We start from the raw sequence: 24701 nt of genomic DNA on the forward strand, positions 1-24701 counted from the left end.
CAAAACAAAGTAAGGATAAGATCAAGTAACAGAGTTTAAGTGATATGCACATGATCAGAAGCAAAATTTGAACCCAGGGCTCTCCTGACTCAATCTACTACACTAGACTGCCTCTCAAAAAAAAATGGGGAGTGATCATTAGATATGAAATACAAGATACTGGCATCATCTTGCAGGTATATCAATCACTATGAATAGCCTGCCATCCTGTGCCTCCCCCCACCAGCTTTTCACCTCTTGCTCAGAGAACAGCCATCAGCACAGTTGCTGCCAGGTCCCTGATAGCTGATGGCTTCTAGCTCCATCACTGCTCACTGGATTCTTTAGACCCAAACCCCCTACCCCTGCCTTCCTCCCCAAATCTGTGCTGCTTCCATTAGAATGTCAACTTCGTGGAGGCTGACTTCTCATTTTGGTTTTTTGGCCCTGGCACCAAAACCATATACCTAGTACAGAAAAGATGCTCACTAAATGCCTTGCAAGTCACTTACTTCTATGGCCCTCAGTTTCCTTATCTGAAATACTAGATAATTTCCATAGGACCTGCTGAAAACTATATAACAAAATGACACACTTAACTCTAATTTTTGGCTTTTTTGGAAGTTTTATTTCTTCCTGATTTCCTGCAAAGTCATCAGCTTCCTTTAGTTCCATTCTGCATTTGACTGAGTTATTTTCTTCAGAGAACTTTTTTATCTCCTTTTCCAGCTGGCCAATTCTGCTTTTTTAAGGCATTCTTCTGCTCATTTGCCTTTTGTTTTGTGTCTTCCATTAGGCCTAAACTGGTTTTTAACATATTCAGCATTTTTTTGTCTATCTTTCACCAAGCTGTTGATTTGGTTTTCATGAGTTTTCTGCATCACTCATTTTTCCTCCACCTCCCTTAACTGCTTTTTTAAGCTCACAGTCTGAGCCCATTTTCTATTTCTCTAGGAGGTTTTGGATACAAAAGCTTTGATTTTGTCATCATCTGAGTATGTGTTTTGATCTTCCATAGGACTGAAGTAATTCTCTAAGGTCAGATTCTTCTTTCTCTGTTGTTTACTCATTTCCTCAGTCCAAGACTAATTTACAGCACTTCCAAGGCTTTGGGTTTTTTTTTTGGGGGGGGGGGGACACCCTACTGGGACCTTTATTCCTCCAAGGTCTTATGCTCTCTAGCCCATGCTTTGATATGTAGATGACCACAGGACTGCTCTCTGCCCTGGGGCTGTGAGGAGGGATCCTGCTTGGTTACTTAGTATGGAGGCCCAAACTGCAACCTGGATCTGAGGGTGGGCAAACAGCAGAGTCCTGCCCCAAAGTCCTACCCCAGGGAGAGCAGAGAGCTTTCTGCAGTCTTGCCTGACCCCCTTACCACCTGTGGGCTGTGCTCTGGAGGTGCAGGCTGGTTTCTCCCTGTGGTTCTGTGGCCAGTGCTCCTCACTCCACATTCTGGTGTAGCAGAATTCTCTCACCACCCCTTCAAGCTGTAACCAGGCTGCACTGTGACCAGGGCTCTTTCCAACTCCCGGTCCTGATAAAACACACCTTTCCCAAGGAAATTCTAAAGTTATCTTGGACTGGGAAAATATATCACTCAGTATTTCTGTGGGTTCTGCCCCTCTAAATTTTGGCTGGAGTCATAATTTGATGGCTTTTGGAGTTTTTGGGGGGAAGGAGTTCCTGGGAAATGCTGCCTTCAAGCTGCCATCTTGACTCTGCCCCCACACTTAACTCTAATGCAGAGACTTTGGATGTTGAAGTGACCCTGACCAAAACTGGGTAAAGTCTGCACTTAATGCTGTTAATTTAGGCATCAAGACTAAGATAGCTAGTAATTTTCTTAGGCATAAGACTGAGTTTTAGAAGCTTACTGCTCAATTCAAATCAGGTAATTGTAGACCAGATCTATAATTAGGTGTGTGCATAGATTCACCTTCAAGGTTACTCTATCTTGAAATGACTTAAGCAATCATATTCCAATAAATATGCATCACACACCTGTGCCATCATACAAGGAATTTCTGAAGTTTTCATTTTTGTAATCACCTGAGTCAGGGTCATCACTCTCCCCCAGCCCAACAAAATTAGCCTTGTTAAAATTATCTCTCCATTTACCTGGTTTGATGACCTCACTGTATTGACCAGATTTGTGTCCCAAAAACTTCAGGAAAAAAAAGATCTACCCTCCAAGGATGAATAATTCCCAACACTGAAGACATTCAGCAAAATGTGTGATTTGTGTACTATTTTAAAAAAAGTCACAATGCTTTATAGTTATACCTAGATTATACAGACCTCTTCATCCTATTTGTGTGTCAGTTTCCATGGAAATGGCACAGAAAACATTTTGCCAATAAAATATTGCAACCTTTATTTAAAACAAAATGCAAATTGGCAAAACCTTGTGGAACAACAGGCAGAAAGAAGACCCATTCCAAGGGCCTCATTTATTTACATCAAGTTTAACACTGTTAGCAGTTCACAGTCAGACAACAGAGTGAGAGAATTAAATTAGAAAAACAAAATATATTACAATAACAATTAAAAAATAAACAATTGACAACACTGGTAGTGTAATCTGTGATTAACGTGTTTTCAGTTTATTCCAATATTTTCTCCATTGTATTCACTAGCAATATAAACTGTGCTGAAATGATCTGAATCATTGCTCTTTGTGCACAACACATACAGCTGGGAAGTGTGACCTTTGGTATAAATATTTCATTTTATAAACTGAAAAAAAAAACCCAAACCCAAGTGTTATACAGAACCCCCCCACTCCCCATGGGATGCACTACCTTCTATTTTTTATCCAGTGGGCATCAGTTAATTCAGGGCTTTCTCCATTATCAAGCAAGGGTAAAGAATCAGACTTTAGAAGGAGAGAAAGTGTAGGATTCACAACAAGAGACAGGAGGTTTCCGACCTCATGCTCAAAGCACGGTCATCTGGCTGGGTTGGTTGTCGTGGCAAATGCTAGGCTGGTACAACTGCAGGACGGTATCTGCTCTGATTGTGTTCACAAAAGAGAAATTGGCTTATTAGCTGCCTGAACTCTGGTCCTTCCTTAAACTTATATAAACTTAGTTCCCTCATTTACACAACACAGGGAATACCGTAAATCTTATGTCACCTCCTTACTCTCTTCACATGTACAGCAATGACAAAAGACAAATACCAGCCCCTGGATGATGTGAAACAAGGTTTTCAGTAGATGCTTCGTTAAAAAATAAAAACATCATTTTTAAATCAATGCTTCCCACGCCTCGTTCCAGCTGCTGAAAAATCCGCATTTCTCAAGGTAATCCAGACAGTCTATTAGCATCTTTTTTGGAGTACTGACCAATAGACTGTGATGACCCAACAGGACTCTGTGACAACTTGCATTCTATTAACCAGAAATGTGTTGACTGCTACTTCGGTGCATCTACAGTACAAGGATAAGTAGTGTTTATAATGACGACCTTGAGGCACTGCTATCTATGATTCAAGGGCAAGTACCTGAAGTGCCTTCTGAATCATCAACAATTAAATTATTATCAGTGTAATCTGTTATCTGCTTGATTTAGATATTTCTGAAAATTCTAATAATGTATTAGAAATATAGACACTATGACCAGAATACCCCAATCACACCAGATACCAGAGTTTACGTATGTATTTACATGATCTATGTATAGCACACTGAAGGATCAAGTACAAAGGAGAATTTAGCAGATTTATAGAATTTACATAACAGTACCTTACTCTTTTTTTAAAAAAAAAAAATCAAGACAGCTCTAAGAAGCTTACCTCTTTTGCTCTTCCTAAAAGAACTATTTAAAAAATCAGTGAACTCAGAGACCTCAAAATCTGTGTGGCACAGCTTAATTTCCTATACTGACTTTTATAGGCTCACGTTTGGAATGAAACAACACGGTGCGTGATGCAAGATAAAGGTGTTCTTCTGAAAGAGGGCGCACAACAGGATTATTACTTAGTTCCAAAGCCAGGGGTGTCCAAGAAAACACTCCCAACAAGCTCCTGTACAGAGGGACTCAAAACAGGATTGAGATCTTACAGGTTTTGAAAATCATCAAGGATGGATCAGTCCCTTTTGGCCTAATTAACTGAGATGTTCTGACTGTCATGGAGGCTTTCTTTTAAGGACATGCATCTTATAGCAGAAGTTTTGAACAATTTCAAATATACAAGTGAATACAAGTATAAAGAAACTAGCATACTGGTGAGGGAAGGGAGTTGTAATATAGGCCTCTGCCCCAACCAACACACGGGTGTGAAGAGAACACCCTGCCAACGTGAAAAGCTCTATAGCACAGGCTCAATGATAGTGCAAAAACCAAGTTGGTGGCCAGAATTTTTCCTATGAGATTCAACACAACAGAAAGCCCATTCTCAAGGACTTGCTTTGGCGCAAATGTTTTAGACATGTCACCAACCTAATTTTAGTATGACCTGATGTAGCCCTCCTCTCCTTTGGAGGAGCATAAATTCTTGTCTCCTGTCTCGTCCTCCCCTTAACTTCTGCCCCCTTCACATTGTATTATTATAGATCAGGATGATCTTTATTAACTATCTTTCACTTTCACCCAAGAAAAACCCCCTGGGAATAGACAGACTGGTGTGAAACAAATGTCAAACTGGCATGCCAGTCCAATGGAGTGCATACTTTTGAGTGTTACGAAGCATCAAAGCCCATTCATACTATCAGGGAAATCTCCTCCAGCCCCAGGATTCACAAAGAAGACTTTTCTGAACTACCCTGGATTAGAGAAACCCTTGGTGGAGGCTCTGGGGAGGAAGAACAGGAGAGGGTTAAGACTTATCCCAGTAGTACAAGGTTCCAGGCATTCCCATACAAGAAGAGAGAGAGAGAGAGTGCATTGAAGGAATGGCCAAGTTGAGGTGATTTGGGCTCTAACAGTACAAGACCAGTAGCTGTGGCTCCAGAGAATGGCTTCATGAAAGCATGGAATGGAAAACCTTGTGCTGTTTTACGTCTGCACATTTAAAAACTGGAGCCCCTTTCCTTGTTTGCTGTAAAGTGAGCCCCAGAGAACAGTCAAGTGGAAAAGATTTCAGATCCAGATCACAACTCCTCTTTAACTGTAGGTCCACCCAATGAAACTGGGACTTCACTACCCAAACTAATACTAGTTAACACAGTCTGGTTTTCAGAAGGATGTGGGCTCTCTTCTCCAGAATTTCTACTTCTCATTTGCAAGTGAAAACAAACATTTTCCATGGTATCCTCATCTTTCAATGGCCTAGGCATTTCTTCTGATTATATAACAGTATGTAGCTTGCTCAGCTGTAATCCTAGAAATTGTTGGGAATGTTTCCCAACAATGTACGGCTCATTAAAAAACCCAACATTTACTAAAGGACACCCTATGCTATGATGTACGGAAAGCAACCTTTTATCTTGGTGCTGTATCTTTTACCTTACCTTTGTATTCAGAAGTCTAGCACATAAAATCCAAAGAACAAATGACCTTAAATCAACTCATTCTGAGCTAGTTCCATAATTAGTTACTTGGAGGTCCATTGATGAATTAATAAAAATGGAAGGGAGGTAGAAATCTATAGGTTCTTAACTACAGATTTCAGGACATACAGTTATGACTCAAAATTATGGCCACTAGAATTTATTTTTAGGTGTTTTAGGATCAAAAGGAGCAAAGAACTGTGTGACAGCTGGAGGAAATATGGCGCATGTCTAGAATCAACTTTTGGACTCAGGAGAAGGAAGTGGGGACCTCAGCACGTGGAAGGGTGTGCACTACAACAGTCCAACTAGTGAAGGAGCTGGGTCAGGCAGGGAGGGACTGAGACGAGCCTAATGGTCATATATACATCAAGTTATGGTAACATCTTTAAATGAAGACAATGAAAATGCAACTACTGAATGGAGAGAAAATGATACAAAAGGCAAAGAGATTGACTTGGAGAGCATCTTTTCACTTAACTCTAATCTAACACCTGATGAAGAAACTGAACCTAGCCCAGAAACACCTCCACCTCCTATCTCTTCAGCCAAAGAAAACAAAATTGTAAAGAAGCACAGGACTCTAGTCCTTATTAAGAATGACACCCCTGCAAGAGGCAATGGGGAGGTTGGTTCTTTGTGGTCACAGACTATTAAGTTTCCTGAACAGTTTTCTACACAACAGAATGCATGGAGAAAACCCAACTGTGTAAAGGAAGTAGAGATTGCAAGAAAAAAACAAAACATGAGAAAAGGAGGCTTCAACAACAAGAACTTAGGGGAAAAAAGAGCCCTGGAAGAGGAGATTTCTCCAGTTATTCACTTTTCATGAAGATGTCCTTCAGATGGTAGAAATGGAAGAGCAAGTTGTAGAAGATCGCTGAGTGGTCTTCTAGAAATCCATCTGATGGTTAGATGTGAAAACCCTCCTAGAAATAACTAAAGAAGGGGATCAGGATGTAGATTCATGTTAGACAACTTCATGCTATTCTTGAACAAAAGATAAAATATTCTTCCTGAACTTCAAGACAAAACAAAATCTTTCCATGCAGCTCTCCAAGAAGAACTGACCAGCAAGCAGATCAATCCAAAGAGAACCCAGGTCCTTTAAAAAGGGCATGTGCTGCCCTCCACAAACTCTAACATTTATTGCTGTGGCTACATGGTCCATTTGAACATTTAAAAACTTTTTTTAGTGTCAAAAAAAAATGACAGCTGATACATGACGAATTTGTAAACTATTCAGAATAGCAGGAAGAAACTCCTCAAGAAATATTTCTCAACAATTTGTTTGGGGGTGACGTACTCCAGAGGATACACGCTCTCCCTGCCTCAATAGAGAATGAGCCTTCTTAGATACAAAAATTATGCAGGAAATAGTCTTAAAGGGACTTAATATGACCACACTTAAACACTGTTAAGCAATCTAGGTTTATGTAGGTAACTGTTCAAGAATGAAGGTACCAAATTTCTTTAAGACAAGGTCCAGAGCAACAGGAAAACAGGAACTGTTGCTTTTGTAAGTAGAAGAGTTAGCCCCAAGCTTTTTAAAATTGGACAGCTCAGTTTACAGCTGGTGTTAAAGCCAATCTCATATAGCAAAAATTCACTGATCGGGTTTCAAACTTATTCAATTAATGAAGAAGTGATTAATAAGGACATTTTCCAGATTCCCCACTCATATGCAAAGAGAGCACAACTTTACTATCAACATGAAAACTATTTGATTACAATGCCTGAGCTCTATTGGGGGTGAGCAAGGGAGTGGAAGCATGACTTTTGAACCTGAATATTAATATTAATGAGGTCTGCAAAACATTTAGGGCAATAATTTAAACAATGTGACTATTTAAACCTTTGAATCCCACTTAGTCAATAAGAATTCCCAATAAAATGAACTTTGGTAGTATGTGATAATATTCCTATAGATCATATGGACTATTTATTTGAATCACCTTTCTTGCATAGTATAAGAGCATTCAACCTGGTCAGGACATCTGGGAGCAACTAGAAGCACATGAGTTGAGAACCTCAGCTTCCACAACTGTAAAAGGGGAATTATAATGTGCTCTACCTACCTCACAGTTATGAGGAAAAGCGCTTCATAAACCTCAAAGCGCTATATAAATGGGAATTATTATTATTATTGCAAAATTTTATGTAAGGCATCCAAGTGCATGTGGGGAGAAAGCAATGGATGAGAAATTTGGAGACCTGGGATGAGATGGTAATGAAAACAACTGTTTTTCTCAGTATCTACATCTGAAAAATGAGAGGGAGTTGAATGAGATGATCTCTAAGATCATTCCAGCTCTAAATGTCTATAATTAACTTAAATATATATGGAATGTGCCTTACCAAAAAAGGCAGAATGTTCCTTAAAGTGAATAGGATTAAATGTGAATCTGATTACCATACTGGCATGTCATACCCCCAAAGGTAAATTTTTAAAAAAGCTAAGTATATAAGCATACATTAAAATAATTATTTTAAATTGCCCTACTAAAAATCACCATCCTATTTGAGAGAACCTTATTTTGTTTTTTCCCCAAAACTAAAAGCAAGTAAGATTTTGTTGTACAAAAATGTGAGCCTTAAACGAAATAGAAAATAACCATGGGAAGTCCCACAGATGGTCACTCTCTTCTCCCCTTCCTACTGACAGCTTCTTTCTCTGATTCAATTCATAAGTAAATCCTTAAGCCAGTTGCAAAGCTGGGGAAACAGGTCACCTGACTCCCTTCCTTTTCCTTTTCTACTCTCTACTATTAAGCTCCATGGAGCCAGAGGTTTGGGACAAAAAAGTAAACTCTTTGGCTAAGACACACTGGGGATAGTCCTGTTACATCATCTACCCCGAGTCATCTTTTTTGGCCCTGGATAAAGAGGGAAGGGAGGGAGAGTAGTAAGGCAAGGGAATCAGGACAGGGTTGAATGAGAAGGGAGAAATATTACTTCCAGTTGCTACTTACACAGTAAATAGGTACAACTGGCATGAACTCCATTAATGTGAGTTTAGGCCAATGGGGAAGCTGTTGTCAATTCTTCTGGAAGACCAATGAGATTTAAGTTGTCCATGGTACTAGGAGTCTAATTGTAGTCCACATACAGGTTTTATATGAGCCATGATTTCCCCTCCCTCCCCTAAGGCTGCTGGGGTAGATAGAGAAGAGTGGCCTATTTCGGGGTCAATCCTAGAATAGTGTTTTTCCCCTCCCATAAGCACACATCTCTGAAAATTATAATGGAAGTTAGTGGGAAAACAGAATAAAGTAAACAAGTTTTGATTTTGCCTTTAATGAAAATGTCTACTGTATAAAGTTAGGTAAGCTGTAGTGGACAAATCAATGTTGCTTCTGATGGGAGATACAATTCAGGAATCATATTCAAAATATCCATATTATATGTAAGCCCATACATAAATGAATTAAAGCAGAGGCAGTTTATAGGATTAATTAAAAACAAAACATAACTGACCACTAAACAGTTTCAGTGCCATTTATTAGTTGTGTTTTTCCCCCCTTGCCTTCTCCTTACTAGATGAAGAAATCAAACTACAGTTTTAGTCATTGGCTCTTATAACTCTCCAGGAACCATCTTCTATAATTCTGAATCCAAAATTACTCTGCTTTGGGGAAAAAAAAAACAACCCTAAAAAAAACAACTAAGTTCTAATTGTAGAACACATTGACAGTGTCTGACTAGAGACCTGAAAGTGCATGGCTGGGTTCCCCAGAGTTCCCCTGGGAGGAGGGTGGACAGGCTAGCCTGGGGTGAAGTGAGTGATTAGCCATCAGTGGGAAATCCAGGACTCTTAAAGAGGAAAGTGCATCTTTCTCTAAGTGTTGTTTTGAGCACTTTCATGAAAGAAGATACTTCTGAAGAACATCCTTTAAAGGAACAATTACTCTGCCCTAACTTCATACCCCTGCTCAAGAAAAATTTTGAAAAGTGGCATAATCACTTCCTAGAGTTTTAACTTTTCTTCTCAAAAAAGAAAAAAATTTGATCTTGGTTAAAGTTTAGCAATAACTTAAGGAAGACCTTCATGACTTGTAATACTTCAGTACTCCCAAATACAACTGTGGGCCTGTTGTTTTTAAAATCATAGGGTATGGGCAAAAGCAAGTAGAGTTCTGTATTGGAGTGCATAAACAGACCAGAGTTAATCTTTCTCTATTTACCACAAATCATCACTGTTCAAGGAAGACCACTGAATTAGTAAGAAAGAACTTAAATGACTCCAGTGTTAGGGGAAAAAAAAAGCTTAACTCAGGAAACAAACATTCTTGTTTCCCTTTCCTAAAGGAATAAAGCAACCCTCATGAGTTTTGTTCTTTACTATGTCTGTATGGATCCCCCAAGGAACAAGAGTTAGATAAACTTGGCTACATATTGCATATGCTATGCTGGTAGGTTTTGAGAAGAAAAACATTACAGAAATAGTTGAAAGAAAAACTAAAATGCATTTCTTCTTCCTCTCAAGTTTTCTTTACCTCTTTATGATGGTGATTCAATAACCCAGTTTGCTTTTCTTCTAATTAAAAACATCACTTTCCTTTCCCTGGTCAAAGACTGAAACCTCTACCTGAAACATTACAGACTTGTACAGCTCTAGCACTGTCCATAGGGCTCAGCACAGCTCTAAATTTTATTAAGTTGGCACTGAAGCATGAAAAGAAAGAAAAACCATCTAAGAAAGCATTTTTAACAGAGAAATTCAAAGGATAGCTATACAACTTAAATAATTCCTAGAAAATATTATCTTCATTTGAAAGATAAAAAATAAGCCTGTGATGGCTAATCAGTAATGGAAAGAAACCGTAGTATCGAACATTTGATTCCAATCTTATAGTTAAGGTGATGTTCTGTTGAAGGGAACTAAGTTGCAAAATGGGTGTTCCGTTCCTAATGGGATTCTAACAGGTTTGAACAGAATGTGTAGCAGAAAGGTATTGGTCTTCTGTTTTTACAGGATTAGGAACATCTCATTCCTCTGATTCATATTTGTTGAATCCTAATTAATGTTCCTACTTAGATCTGAGAAGAAAAGGAAAATGTATTCTGTTCTAGGGCAGAATTTGAAGTTCTAACTCCAACCAAAATTCCCTGGGTCTAAATATTTTCCTGGAAAGAACTATTCCCTGAAGTTCTGAATGCCTCAGTGGGGTAAAATGCCATGGTAAGACGAACATTTTCAATCTGATTCTAACAAACAAACAGCTCCATCCATCAGGACAAACATGAGAGGCAGATGCTATAGCAGCATGTGTGGCAACTGGCTCTGGGGATATTGACTGGATCCCCGAGGGGCTTATCAATCTACAAGGTCCCCCAAAAGTCAAAATTCATGGATGGGAAGACACCCTCCACTCCCCAAGCTGGATCACTGATCCTGAGAGGCAGCGATAGTTGAATCCCCTCTGAAAGACAATCTAATGGAAAGTTGGGGCGGGGGGGAAGAATCAGAACTCAACCATGATTTCCAAAATTATCTGATGTTCTAAGATGAGCTTTAGAGAGGGAGATATAAGCCCTTTGGTAAAACTTCAAAGAACTAAATGAACTGTAGCTATTATTACCACAGCCAGTTTTCATGAAAAACATGTATCTAACTCCTGACCATGATCCCTCCCCAATAGTACATTAAGAAACCAAACAGCATCTCAGGTACCCTATCCACCTGAGACAAAGATGAGTGAGTGAGTGAGTGAGTGAGTGTGTGTGTGTGTGTGTGTGTGTCTGTGAGAGAGAGCGAGAGAGAAAGAATATGTGTGTCTATCACGATCATACTTGTAGCAGAGAGAAGGCTCTATGGAGGCTTGCAGCCTGAAGACTGACACACCCAGTTATTGTGTTAATATTCGGAATACTAGCAGAGAAAGGAGAGGACAATTGGCCTGGGATAGACCTGGAGGAAACCACTGTCTGGTAAAAATGTCCCCCAGTTTGCTGACAATGACCAGCAGGGTGTGGCAGTTCTGAAACATTTGAATGCCAGTTAGCCCAACAACCCAGGAAAATCTGCACCTGCCAGCCAAAGAGATCCAGCAGAGCTCATTCAGAAATAATAGAAACATAATGGGGCAATAGATGGAGAACTCAGAAAAGGCCAAGGTTCTAAGACTGTTTTGCAGTTTGAGACAGCAGCAATGACACTGTGGAAACGAAACTAGTGGCCACCTCCAACAGCTGTGAATGACAGCCCTCTCAGGGATCTCCCAACTGCTGGTCCCTTAGGTCAGTGCCAGAATGATCCACCAACTTGGGGTCTTCTTCCCTACAACCTGGAGAGGCCAAGACCCTTTGACCAGTGCAGAGAATGGGAGCCTCACAACCACTCCCAGGCTGAGGGTCTATGGAGGAAGCTCCCGCCCTGTTACTGAGATGAGACCGTGCCCAAGAGGAACAAGCCCCCCAAGACCAGGAGGAGTGGCTCTGACTTCTCTCTCTGGTGCAGCACACATCCATCACCTGATTTTCCAATGAGGGCTGTTCTGACCAAGCCACCCCTCCAGCTTCTAAACTCTGCCTAGCATGCCCACCTCACCCTCTTCCCCAACCTGAACTTGGTGTGTGTTTGTAACTTCTGAGATGAATCTGTAAACGTGAGGACTCAGTGATCTGAGGTACTTCACATGAACTCACTCAAGTATCAAGTCTTTCATTTCTTGAAAGCAAGAACACAGGAAAAACGAGTCCCTTTCCCCCTCCCCACCACCAGCAAGCGCTTCTTCCAGCCAGGTCGGCAGTAGCTACCTCTGAACCACATCACTGATTTCTTGGACGCACGACAATAAGTTATTAAGGACAGGATTTGTTCCGGGCAGGCTGGCGGCTGCTGAGGACACCTGCAGCTCCTGCAGGCTGAGTTCCAGTTTGCTCACAGCTTCCCGGAAAGCAAACTTGTTGCGAGTCTGTGGGATGCAGTCCACATAGCCTGAGCAATAGTCCAGCAGCTGGTGCCCAGTGTCCACCAACTGGCTATTGGGCATGGGCTCCGTAATGGCACTGGACAGCAGGTCGGCACATTCGAGCAGGGCTTCTTTGCTGATCTTGTCTGCTGAGATTTTCTCCGCAGCCTGCTTGGTCTTCCTCAGGGCCACTTTGGCACCTGCAGTGCCATTGGCCATCTTTGCAGGTGAGGTGGAACACGTGGACAGAGGCACTTGGGGTGGAGGCATCACCGGCCTCCCAGCTTTTGCAGTGGCAGGTGCTGCCACCGTGGCTGCCTTTTTTCCACCTTCGTGCACATCTGGTCCAGGCTGCCCTCCTGCGGGGGTGTTTTGCTCCTCTGGGAGGTCTGGGCACGAGGGCGGGTGCTGTAAAAGCCTCATCACTGGGGGTGGCGGCGGAGCACACTTTGGTTTGACCCGTCGAGGTCGGTCCTTATCTGCAGAGGATGGGACCTGATGCTCAGATAGGAGCTTGAATTTATTCCCCTGAGAGTCTGTGCCAATGAGCTGGACATCAGCCGGAGCATGCTTCAGAGTGGGAGAAATGAGAACTGGCACTTTGTGGTTATGAGTGGTTGGAAGTACTGATGCAGCCTTGGCCGGAGATGACCGCCCGGGCCTTTCTCCATCTTCTGGGAGTCCTGCCATCCCGAGCCGGGCTGCCCCATTCTTCTCTTTACTCTTAGAGATGGCAGTGGCCCCTGACCCTGCTGAGTCTTTCTCTGTCACAGCCACCTCCCCAGAAGGGGTTCGGAGAGGAACAGCTGCAGTGCCTCTGGGTAAAAGTTTGGCTTTTGGTCTGTCCCTGGACAGGGCAGTGCCTTCCTCTAACTTTTTGGGAATCAGGTCACTTGACCTACCCGTGCTCTCCTCTGGCTGAGAAGAGGTGGACACTGTCCTTTCCAGTTGGATTTTGGACCTCTGGCAGTTCCTGGGAAGGGTCATTGACATCCTATCCTGCTCTGGAAGCCCTGAGGACATGGAAGATGTAGAGTTTGACCTTGGAAAAGGCTTGGAAGCTTCGTCCCCAGCAGTGGGCTTACCTGCGCGCAAGCCCAATGTCTTTTTGATTAAACGTGGTGTAAAGAAGCCAGTGATACCTGACCACCCACCACCAGTACTACCACTCCCCCCTGCTCCTCCTCCTCCACCACCACCACCACCGCCGCCATCACCACTGCCATCATCACCGCCATCCTCACTATAAAAGTTTCTCTGGGCAAAGCTCCCCCCCGAGCACTTGGGGGGAACCAGATTCACCTCTTGTTGGAGCAAAGAAAACCCATCAGTGTGCTGCAGGGAAGCAACAGATGAGAAGTTACCCGTGAGCTCATATTTCTTGTGAGGCTGATTTTCCATTTCACGAAAGGAGCTGCTGCGTTTGGGAGGAGTTGGAGCATTTCTCTTCTTCATAAAGGAGCTGAAGAAGCCTCCCTTTCTGTCCCTAGTAAAAGTTGTCTCTTTGGCATCTTCCAAGAGGCTACTAGGTGACTTGTCTCTCTGTTTGCGAGGCAGTGCTGGGGACCCACTGGGAGCCTGTGTGCTTCTGATAAACCCTGAAGAAAATGGTCAAATAAAAACAATCAAGAGCTAAATCTACAACCACATTCAATGAGATGTTAACACAAAGATGTTCCTAGGGTTCTCTGCAGAATGAAGGCTATTAAAATAGTATATTTGAATTTCCAGCAATGTGAAGGGAGAAAGGAGTTCTAAAAGTGGGGGGCAGGGAAAGGCTACTTTTCTAACATCATCATTCTTTCATTCATATGTATATGTATATGTATATGTATATGTATATGTATATGTATATGTATATGTATATGTATATGTATATAGCATAAAAAAACCACAACTGAATTTAGCACCACTGGTTGGGTTTGATGGAACTCTTTTCCCAGAATTACCAAGGCATTTGCTATTTGAGATAAAAAATAATGTGGTTAAAAAAAAAACAAAAATAAAAAAAAAGAATAACATGGTTACATAGACCAAGTTGGAGACAGTTGCTTGTGTGGGACAGGACGAAGGTCTACTCTACTGCCACCATCCTTGACCAGTGTAGACCCCTGCAACCCAGGGACATAAAGAAAAGTACTCTGCCCCACCACTCCTCAGTCTCTTCTGGATTCTGTCTGCATCCATCCCATACCTGGTGCTGAGCTAGAGGCAGAGGGCTCTGTAGAGTCTTGGGTCCCATCTATATTCTCTTTGTTCTCTGCCTGTTTCTTCAGGGTCCTGGTCTTGGAAGGAAGTAAGGGTAATCGAGGCAGGTATGGTACAATGGATGAAGAGGAAGCTGTTCTCCCAAGCTCCTCAGCTACCTCTGTGAGAAGACACAAGGGTAGAGGACGGACCAAGATGAACCATGTTCTAAGTGGGAAAAGGCAAGAGTACGGTAGAGAAGTAGCCCCAAAACAAGACAGCTGAATATCTACTTAAAATCAAGTAGGCTGAGTTATAAGGAGGAATGATGACTAAATATGCTTTTTAAAATGTCAAGAAGAGGAAGAGGAAGGGAAAAGGATGGGAAAGGAGAGGAGAGGACAAGAAAAGAGAAGAGATAAAGGGAAGAAGAGAGAGGGAGAGAAACTAACTGAAAATGGAAACTGGAATTAGTTAAGAGATGAAAGAGTGGTAAATTCTGGATTCTACATTTGTGGCCTCTACTCTTGCACAGACATGGAGCTCAGAGAAAACTCAAACTTGTTTGTCTTTTAGCTAAATCTCAAAGTAATTCACTTAGATTGCAGCACTTAGCCACCCCCCACAACTAATTTATTACACTACACCTGTACACTAAAAAAAGATGGACACAATCTGTTCTATTTTATATAAATGAAATAAATTAGGTTCTTAAAAAACTGTCTGCCCCCTCAATTAGTCAGCTACAGTTGATCTATTAATAGAAAAAAGGCAATTAGTAATATACTTTATAAGATAAAACTTTGCTTTTGTTGAATACAGTTAAAAGCACTGAAGCAGCATCATAATGGGCAACAAAGTAGTCCGGAAGAGTTCAATAAACTGAAATTTTGAAATTATTTTTGTAATTTATGAATTTTTAAATGTTTGTTACTTTTAAAATTACCTCAAGAGAATTTTCTTTGGACAAATTTTTATTGATATTTTTACAGCATCTTTAAATTTCCCCTTGAATGCTTTTCTTCCCCCCTCCTAGAAAGCCATCTCATTTAATTATTTTATTGAATTATTAATAATTCTTTCTTATTGAAAGAAAAAGAAAAAACCTGATGTTATATGCAATGTTCCCCATCTATGGACTTCTCACTTCTGCAAAGAAGTCAAGTTCTGACAGGGGTATCTCCTCAGATCTCTTCTTAGGGAGCTGAAAAGTGGCTTTCTAATTTGGCAAACACTCATTTTTTTAAAGTTTTGTGGTGATGCTTTCTTTTGACATCTTGATGATGATTTTCTTAGCTAGGTCTGCTGATTTCTCTCTTCATGCTTCTCAGCAATCTTGTCCATTCTTTCTTCTAGCACAGTGATACCAATCTCACATCGTGTTCATATTTCACGATGTGTTTATCTCTTCCTCAATCAGTGGACACATACTTTGTTTCCAATTTACTTCCACAAAAAATTAATAACCTCCTTGGGGTATATGCCTTGTAGCAGAATCTCTGGGTCAAAGCACATGGATTAAATGTTTAGTAACTTTATTTGTGCATCAGATTGCTTTTCTAAAAAGTAATTGCTACAAACAAGAGGAAATTAGAAAAACAGTCAAAATAAATATAGCAACTCACAGAGATTAACAAAATTTTCAGACGTAATTTTTTTGTTTGTGTTTTTTGCAAGGCAATGGGATTAAGTGGCTTGCCCAAGGCCACACAGCTAGGTAATTATTAAGTGTCTGAGGTCGGATTTGAACTCAGGTACTCCTGACTCCAAGGCTGGTGCTTTATCCACTGTGCAACCTAGCCACTCCCAGAAGTAAATTTTAATATTTCAAAAGGTTATCTTTCTACCATTGCAAAATATGCCTAGAATGCATAAAGCAACTGGTGGCAGAGTGGATAATGTCAGGAAGACTTGGGGATTCAAGTCTGGCCTTAGACACTTATCCATGGTTGAGAGGCTGTCTGAATTTAACTAGACTAGTCCTCAGAAAATATACACAATCTGTGGCTTGAATTATTCTTGAAGCTTTTGCAGTTTGGATGGACCTGCCAAAGTTTGTGTTCCTTCAACACAATCTTGGTGCCAATTATCTACATACTACATTAATAGGACTTAAAAGATTCCAATGTATTATATTAAATTGAATTTTATAAATTTTAGATCTTGAAATAAATGTATAAAGTTTAAAACTAGTAATTTGTTTGCTTTTTGGGTCTTCTTGCAAGGCAATGTGGTTAAGTGATTTGTCCAAGGTTACACAGGTAGGTAATTATTAAGTGTCTGAGACGGAATTTGAACTCAGGTCCTCCTGACTCCAGGGCCAGTGCTCTATCCACTGTGCCACCTAGCTGCCCCAAAACTAGTAATTTCAAAGTTAATTTGCTTTATAAAAGCAAGCAATTCTTTGTTCTGGAAGTTTTTGTCTGAAAGGGAGATAGTGGTCTTAATAGCTATAAGAAAAACACTAAACTAAAATCAGATGAAAGGGAAAAATACCTTCCAAATAAGTTAAAAGTATTTACTGAAGATACAGTATGATGTAGAAGTTGATTCATGTTTCAGATCTTCAGTTTAGACTCTAAAGCTATCCAGGGCTCTAAAACTGGCTCAAAAGGAAATGGAAGCTCAAGTAACACACGGAGCAATCGAGGCCCAAAGATCAATTATGCCTCCAAATTCTAGATGGGAGTCTATAGAATGAAGGTACTTTTTAGGTATTTTTGTTGATAGTACTTTTCTCTTTCTTATCATTGGAGTTAAGGGGAATAGGCAAAATTCAATTTTGCTTTCATTATTTTCCATTAGTTGCTTTTTTTGGAAGATTTTTTCTGTTGTATATACCAATGACTATCAGATTAATAAAACCTTTTAAGTGTGGGCTAAATCCTGATTACTTTATGAATCACTTCTGCCTCTGGGGTTGTAGGTGATTAAAAAATTTTAAATGCATCCTTTTTTCTTCTTGTTCTGGTACCTTACATCTTGCTAAATTTAAGTGAATTATCAAACTGATTGATTCTCCCAAGAAATTACTAAATTAATTTCTAAGTAAAACTTATATTTTGGTATTAGAGATCTAAGACACATAAAGGAGTCCTTTTTCTCCTCCCTAAACAAATAAAAACCATCAGCAATAATAGAGTGGCAAAAGTGGTAATCCAAGACTACAAAGATTCATTTCTTCTAAAGTGTCACCAGATTCCTCACCTTCAGATATGCTGGAGTCATGAAACATAGTTTCAAAAGCTTGATGTGTCTCAGCAAAAGATGGTCTGTCAGAAGGACTCCACTTCCAGCCTATATCACAAGAAATGGGGTAAAAGGTTTAATATTTCCTGCAATGACAAAATAAATCAACTACAGCAGGGGTTTTTAATCTTTTGTGCATCGTGGACCCTTCTGGCAGTTTGGCAAAGCTTATTGATCCTTCTCAGAATAAGTTTTTTTTTTAGGGTTTTTTTTTCAAAGCAGATGGGGTTAAGTGACTTGCCCATCAGAATAAGTTTTTAAAAATCTTAATGAAAAGAAATGCTAAATTTCAGTTAGAGGTTTGTAAAAATAAAGTTGTATTTTTTTTCCTATTCAAGTTTACAGACCCTCCCCCTTAAATCTATCTAGATTCCAAGGGAGGTGGTGTTCAAAGTCTCTCAGATTAAGAACCCTTGAACATGAGATTTGAAGAACCAATGACACATGTATAAGGCAGGGGAAATTTGGCTAGGTAACAGTTCATAGGAAAATGGTATGTAGGTTTTAGTAGATTTGAATTTACTGAGTTGTTGTAACATGAAATATTCTGCAAAACTAATATCATCTGAGGTTGTATAAAAAAAGACAAATCATGTACAGTATGAAGAAATTAACAGTTTCGCTATATTTTGCCCTGCCACTATAATTTCTGCCCACAGCTTATGAACGCCATCGACAAGTTGGGGTTTAGAAGACAATTAACTGGGATGGTGAGGAAACATAGGATCAAGCCATATTAACATCACCACTTCAAGAGATGACTCAGGTAGACATGACAAATGTCTTTAGGCATTTGAATGGCTGTCAGGTGGAAGAGTAAAGTTGTTTTGTTTGGGCTCAGATGGCAGAACTGGAAACAAATGTATAAGTTGGAGAATTGTAGTTCTAGGTTTTTTTTTTGTTTTTTTTTTTTTAGGTTTTTGCAAGGCAAATGGGGTTAAGTGGCTTGCCCAAGGCCACACAGCTAGGTAATTAAGTGTCTGAGACCGGATTTGAACCCAGGTACTCCTGACTCCAGGGCTGGTACTTTATCCACTGCGCCACCTAGCTGCCCCATCTAGGTTTGATATAAAGAAAAACATACTAGTAATTAGGTTTAAAAAGTTTAATGAGTGGCCCTTCACTGGTAGTCTTTAAGTGGAGCCAGAATATTACAGGAAGAATTCCTGTATCTTCCAAATTTGAAAAAAAAGACTCAATAGATCAATATTGAGTAAAACTGTAAAGGTTGAATGCTTATTGATATGGAAAACACATGTGTCAATGCCTACAAAGTCAAAGGTAAACTTGCTGACAGGTTCCAGACCCACAGGGCCCACTAGCTAGCTAAAACACTAAATTTCCAAGTGCTAGGCCCACATAAAAGACAAGGTTGGGTCTCTTCTCTCGGTATACCAATCACTTCTTTTCCTTGGGGAAAGCAGAGACATTTCATGTTTCTCAGTGTCCTTCATCTTTCATGCATCACTTCAATCTCAGGTTCTTGGCTAGATCTCAGTTTATATAAGAACGAACTCATTGGGCCACCTTTGAGGAAGTGAGGATAATCTTTATGGCTTATGTCTAATACAATCACAGTTTAATTCCTCACCACTATCCCTTCCCCCAATCCACTAGCCCCCAGAAACCCTTGTTATTCACAAAAGAAGTTGTATTCTCCAATGGCTTGACACACGGTCATGTGGCTGTTGTTTAAAAATAAGCTCTCCCTTACCTTTCATCTTAAAAGTCTAAGGAAAATCTTATTTTTCTGCTGAAGATGTCAACTTTTTTCAGGTTAATTGGGTCCCCAGTCTAAAGAGAACTGTTCCTAGCACGAAATGAGACTCAGTGAGTTGTATGTGGTGTCAGTTGACTGGGGAATAGTAAAAGCCTCCCAAATCCATGCCACTGGACTCTGGATTGAGTCAAGCAACCCAGAGAGGTAAAATGTTCCAGACTCCTTCACTCATCTTTAGATACTGATTTAATCTTTCAAAATAAAACAGGTAAAAACTACTCACATGCCCTCATAAGTTCATAGACTTTTGGTGGACACCCTTCAGGCTGCTCCATTCGATATCCTTTCTCCAGTAGATCATAGACCTGAGACAGGTCAATACCTGGATATGGTGACATCCCATAGGTTGCAATTTCCCATAACAGTACCCCAAAAGCTGTAGGAGGAATTGAAAAACAAAATAAGCAGACAAGCCTCTTTCCTGATACTACTACTATTTCTCATTAAGTTAGGAGGGGTGTCATATGTTTTACTATTCACCTGTCATTTCTGACCCAATCATTTTAGTATTTGCTACCGTCACTAATGTAACCTCAAGGAATGAAAGAACGAAAGAACTTTTTCCTTCAACCTTACAGAACGAATTTACACTTTCTTTTGCTGCATGATCCCGAATTTCCCACTAAATAAATAAATAATTAAATAAACTGGACTAGTGCTGCTTCATCTATTTCAATAGTTATAAGTTATAAGTAATTATAAGGCATTTAACTTTTCCTTTTAAGATAACTTGAAGAGTATTCTATAGTTTAAGGCACAATCTTAGAAGTTTCAGTTAATTTTAAAATTGGAAGCGCACAAGATTCAAGGTAGGGGAAGATGACTGATAAGAGTCACAGGTATTTTTGCACTTGGAATCACTAGTCATGGCAGCTAGGCGGCACAATGCATAGAGCACCAGCCCTGGAATCAGACGGACCTGAGTTCAAATTTGACCTCAGATACTTAATAATCAATAATTGCCTAGCTGTGTGACCTTGGGCAAGTCACTTAATCCTGCTGCCTTGCAAAATCAAAATCAAAAACAAAGAAACAACAACAAAAAAAGAATCCCTAGTCATTTATTCTATAGCTCTGGCTATAGACAATTTATTCCACACTCTCCACCCCCAAGTACTCTGCTTCCTAAAAAGACTAGGGGAAAAGAAAAAGTCTATAAGGTTATCAAAAACTGACGCATGGAAAATAAAAGTGAATTGGTCAGAGGCAGTTAAAACTAGGATAAGAATTTACAAACAAGATTTTGAGCATATTTTAATTCCACTGAACCATACTGTTTCCTGAGACAACAAGAACTAAATAGAAGCTGGGTTGACCATTGTGGGGAGAAGACATCTTAAGTCCTTTTCTGAGAGAGACAGAAAAACAACTGTGTCAAGGTTCTAATAATCAATGGCATAAAACAGTGACAGGGAGAGTTTATTTTTACAGAGGCTCTTTAGAACTCTGATACAAAGAATTTGATGGTGAAAGAAAAATGAGTTCTCACCAAAAATCAAATACTAGAGAAAGGAGATCATTTGTGAAAAACACAAAAAATATTCATCTATATTTCTTTTACTCTTACCCCAGACATCAGATTTAATTGAGAAAGTATTATAGGCCAGGCTTTCTGGTGCTGTCCATTTGATAGGGAATTTTGCTCCAGCATGAGCAGTATAGGTGTCTCCAGTCATTAATCTACTTAAGCCAAAATCAGCAACCTTGACCACATGATTCTCTCCTACTAAGCAATTACGGGCTGCCAAATCTCTGTAAAAAAAAAAAAGAGAGAGAACACACTGACAATTACTTTCAGAGATGAAGAAAACAATCTTTAATATTTCATAAAGAGTCAAGAGTAACAACTTAGAGAAGTTGATCAGAGCAATGCCATTCTTATAAAAGCTATATGTAATAGAAAATCATTTATAATGCTGAGAAACTATCAAGTGATTATAGTTTTTGCTGGCTCCAGAATATGGCTAAATTCTTAAGAATAATTTTCCTAAAAAGCACAAAAGGTGTGTGCTGTGTATGTGTGTTCATTTTAGAATATTGTTAATCTATTACATATCTATTATTGGAAGAGAGATGGGTAGGATGATTTGAATGGTGCCTTTGACCCATTCACCATTGCCACTAGGGGAGCAAAAGGATTGGACCCAAAGCTAATGGGGGGGGGGGGGTCTGAGATGTCTGAGATGGTGTCTCTTAGGGAAGCCTGGGTCTCACTCACCGGTGGATGAAGTTTTTTTTCTCCAGGTATTCCATGGCAGAGGAGATCTGTGTGGCCATGTAGAGGAGCACCACCGCACTCACCTCCTCACGGTTGCACTCTCGCAAGTAGTCGAGGAGGTTTCCATAAGGCATGTATTCCGTGATGATGTAAAAAGGTGGTTCCAAGGTGCACACCCCTGAGAGGCAGCAAAGTCAAAAGGAGAAAATGCTTTTCAAGTGGTGGTCAGAGGAGTCTGGTCACCGAAGACACCCAAGGACCCCCAGGACTTCTATAGCTCTGCTCTCAGCACCCTCCCTCCTCTTCTCACAATATACTCGACATTCCTGAGGGAGCCCTGGGTCCCCTCTTTTGCCTCTTGTGGAAAGTCATTGGTTTCATGGGTTTGACAGAAGCCAGAGCAAAGGCACAGATAGGCAGAAGAAGAGTGTTCACACCCTTAAAAATAATAACAACATTGGCTCCGAAGATTTGAAAAGGACCTTATCTATATTGTGTCTATAAAAATCAAGAGTATTAAGTATGGAGATTAATCAATTGTCAATGATCACACAGTGAGTAGTGCTAGAAGGGAAACTGAAACCCAAATCCCTGAGACTCCAAGTCCAGGGTTCTTTTACCACAAGACAATGAGTACCTCTTAGGACCCATACACACATGGGTTCTAACAGAATGCAACTTAAAAGTGGAGTGGTTATTTACTATATATTGAATTAAAGATTGTGAGCTCATGCTTAGCAAAAGGGTTTTTAAAGTGTTTCTGAAATATTTGGATATTAATGATAAAACACATACTTCAGTCTCATCTGTCAAGTTCAGGGTACATATTATGAGGACTAATAGAGCTATTCCTGTGATACTGGCCTCTATCAATTGAGTTGACAGTACTTCATGCTGGCCTCATCCCATTTCTCCAGTCTTATTACTCCTCTCGATAAGCTCCATAGTTCAGATAAACTGATCTTGCTGTTTCTCTGCCTAACTTGGACTGGCCATGGTATGCCAAGACTCAGCTCAAGATCTTCTAAATGTGGCCTTTTCTGATTCCTACAAGAGTACTAAATAACCTTTCCTTTTCTGTATTTGGCTCTGTATGTTGTATATATGCTTCTTGTCTCTCTGTCAGAGACTGAGCACCTTGTCTCTCCTATTAAAATCCTGCTAGAAATCAGGGTCCATTTGAATCTGATTTCTATGCTTAGCTTTAGCACTCAAAGTGAAGATTCATAAATACTTGATGACTGATCAAATCTTTGTAGACCTCCTTGTTTTTTTTCCACAAGTGAATTTTTAGCAACACTGAAAAGGTAGAAAAGTTCAAACAAGATGAGGAGTTATTTTTTTTTATTTCACTGGTTGAAATGGTAAAAGCATCCAGTTCCAAGTGGCCAGCCTAATGGTAATGAGCCTCTCTAAACTTAAGACCGATCCTGAGAAATGCTACCTAAAAGTGGAGGTGATTATTCTACCAGGCTCTGTTCCATCTGATACCCCTACTGATTCAGGTATGCAATGCTGTTCACTTATCTTTATAAACTACACTAACATTCTTTAATTAGGTCGAGGCTGTTTCTCAGGCAATTCTCAACAAAGTACAATAGTTCTCTAAGAAAGTCTGCAATGACCCATTTTTGGAAAAGGATTCATTCTGAGAATTTCCATTACAATGCTTCCAAAAAGACAATTTAGAAATAACAAAATGTAGAGCAAAGGATTTGGAGAAATCTGGTAAAAAGGTAAGGAAATCTCACCCAATAGCTGTACTAGATTAGGATGCTTGATTTCTTTCATCACAGCAGCTTCTTTTAGAAATTCTTCTACCTCCATGGTATCTTCCTAAAAGGAAAAGAAAAAAAAGCATAAAAGTCAAAATAGGAAATGAAATGTGAACATATGAATTCTGAATACTTCTTTTCATTTGCTATCTGAAGAATGACTTCTACTGACAGGCAGAGGGATGACCATGAGTCTTCTGAACACTCAACTGACCTAAAAAAAAAACCCTAGAATTCCAGAGCAAATTCCAATTGGAAGATGAGGGAATGGCAGCAATGATGAACTACAAATGTTCAAATCAAGAGAACTTTTGTTTTCTTGTATTCATTCTTTCGCCTTTCTAAGGAATTTAGCAGCTGGCTTACTATTGCCTTTACCTCCCTAATTCCTGCCTTGATACTAGCAGACTTCAATGTATTCACAGAGATACACATTCAAACTGCCTAAATTTCCAATTCTTGAGCTTTTTAAAAATTTCATGGACCTACTCCTTCATAACTTCAATGTCTCTTAACCATTACCCAATGCTGAAGGTCCCTACCCCATTTCCAATCTCTCTGAACCATACAGATAAACTGGCCTTCACACTACTTCCCATCTCCATGCCTCTGCATTCTGGGAACAGGGGTCTGCCCAGGCAGAAGCACAGAGATGTTGAACATTGGAGATTTCGAGGCCTAGGATGCCCTCCTTATCTCCGCCCCACAGAATTCCTCTCTTCCTTCAAAATGAAGCCCAAGCAATATCTTCTACATGAAGCCTTTCCTGATTCCCCCCAAGGGTTAGTGGCTTTCCTCCAACCTACTTTTATCTATGTAGGCTATCTTTCCTCTCTACCTCCTGATTAGTGAAAAACTCCTTAGGAGAAGAGGGTGTTCCTTTCGTGGCAGTGTATCCCATCATCTAGCACAGGGCCTACTATGTAGATGGATTCATCAAGGTTTGTCCATTGATAGAATGAAACTTGAATTCAATGACTCTAGTCACTGAGCTTCTTAGATTTTGGAGGAGGATAGTCTAGGTGACTAGGAAGCAGAATAGACAAAAAAATTCAAAATAAGTGAAATGGAGACTCTGAAAAGTTTTGAAAGAGTATTTACCAGA

The 24701-nt window shown here is 40.1% G+C and overlaps 1 protein-coding gene across 11 annotated transcripts in view; it reads right to left on the reverse strand.

The window, feature by feature from the left end:
- Positions 1-344: 344 nt before the first annotated feature.
- ABL2 (ABL proto-oncogene 2, non-receptor tyrosine kinase) overlaps positions 345-24701 on the reverse strand; it is a 106241-nt gene continuing 81884 nt past the window's right edge. For 5 of the 11 annotated variants that reach the window (XM_074222133.1, XM_074222138.1, XM_074222137.1 and 2 more), the window contains 7 exons: positions 23573-23657; positions 21822-21999; positions 21171-21355; positions 19827-19979; positions 17782-17871; positions 14582-14755; positions 345-13985 (listed from right to left, as the gene is read on the reverse strand). In XM_074222133.1, coding sequence (XP_074078234.1) covers positions 12229-13985; positions 14582-14755; positions 17782-17871; positions 19827-19979; positions 21171-21355; positions 21822-21999; positions 23573-23657 — 2622 coding nt within the window. In that variant the 3' untranslated portion in view covers positions 345-12228. The other 6 variants (XM_074222139.1, XM_074222140.1, XM_074222142.1 and 3 more) reach the window with 5 other exon arrangements.

Source organism: Macrotis lagotis, chromosome 2 (genome assembly GCF_037893015.1).
Source record: "Macrotis lagotis isolate mMagLag1 chromosome 2, bilby.v1.9.chrom.fasta, whole genome shotgun sequence".
Lineage (NCBI taxonomy): Eukaryota > Metazoa > Chordata > Mammalia > Peramelemorphia > Peramelidae > Macrotis > Macrotis lagotis.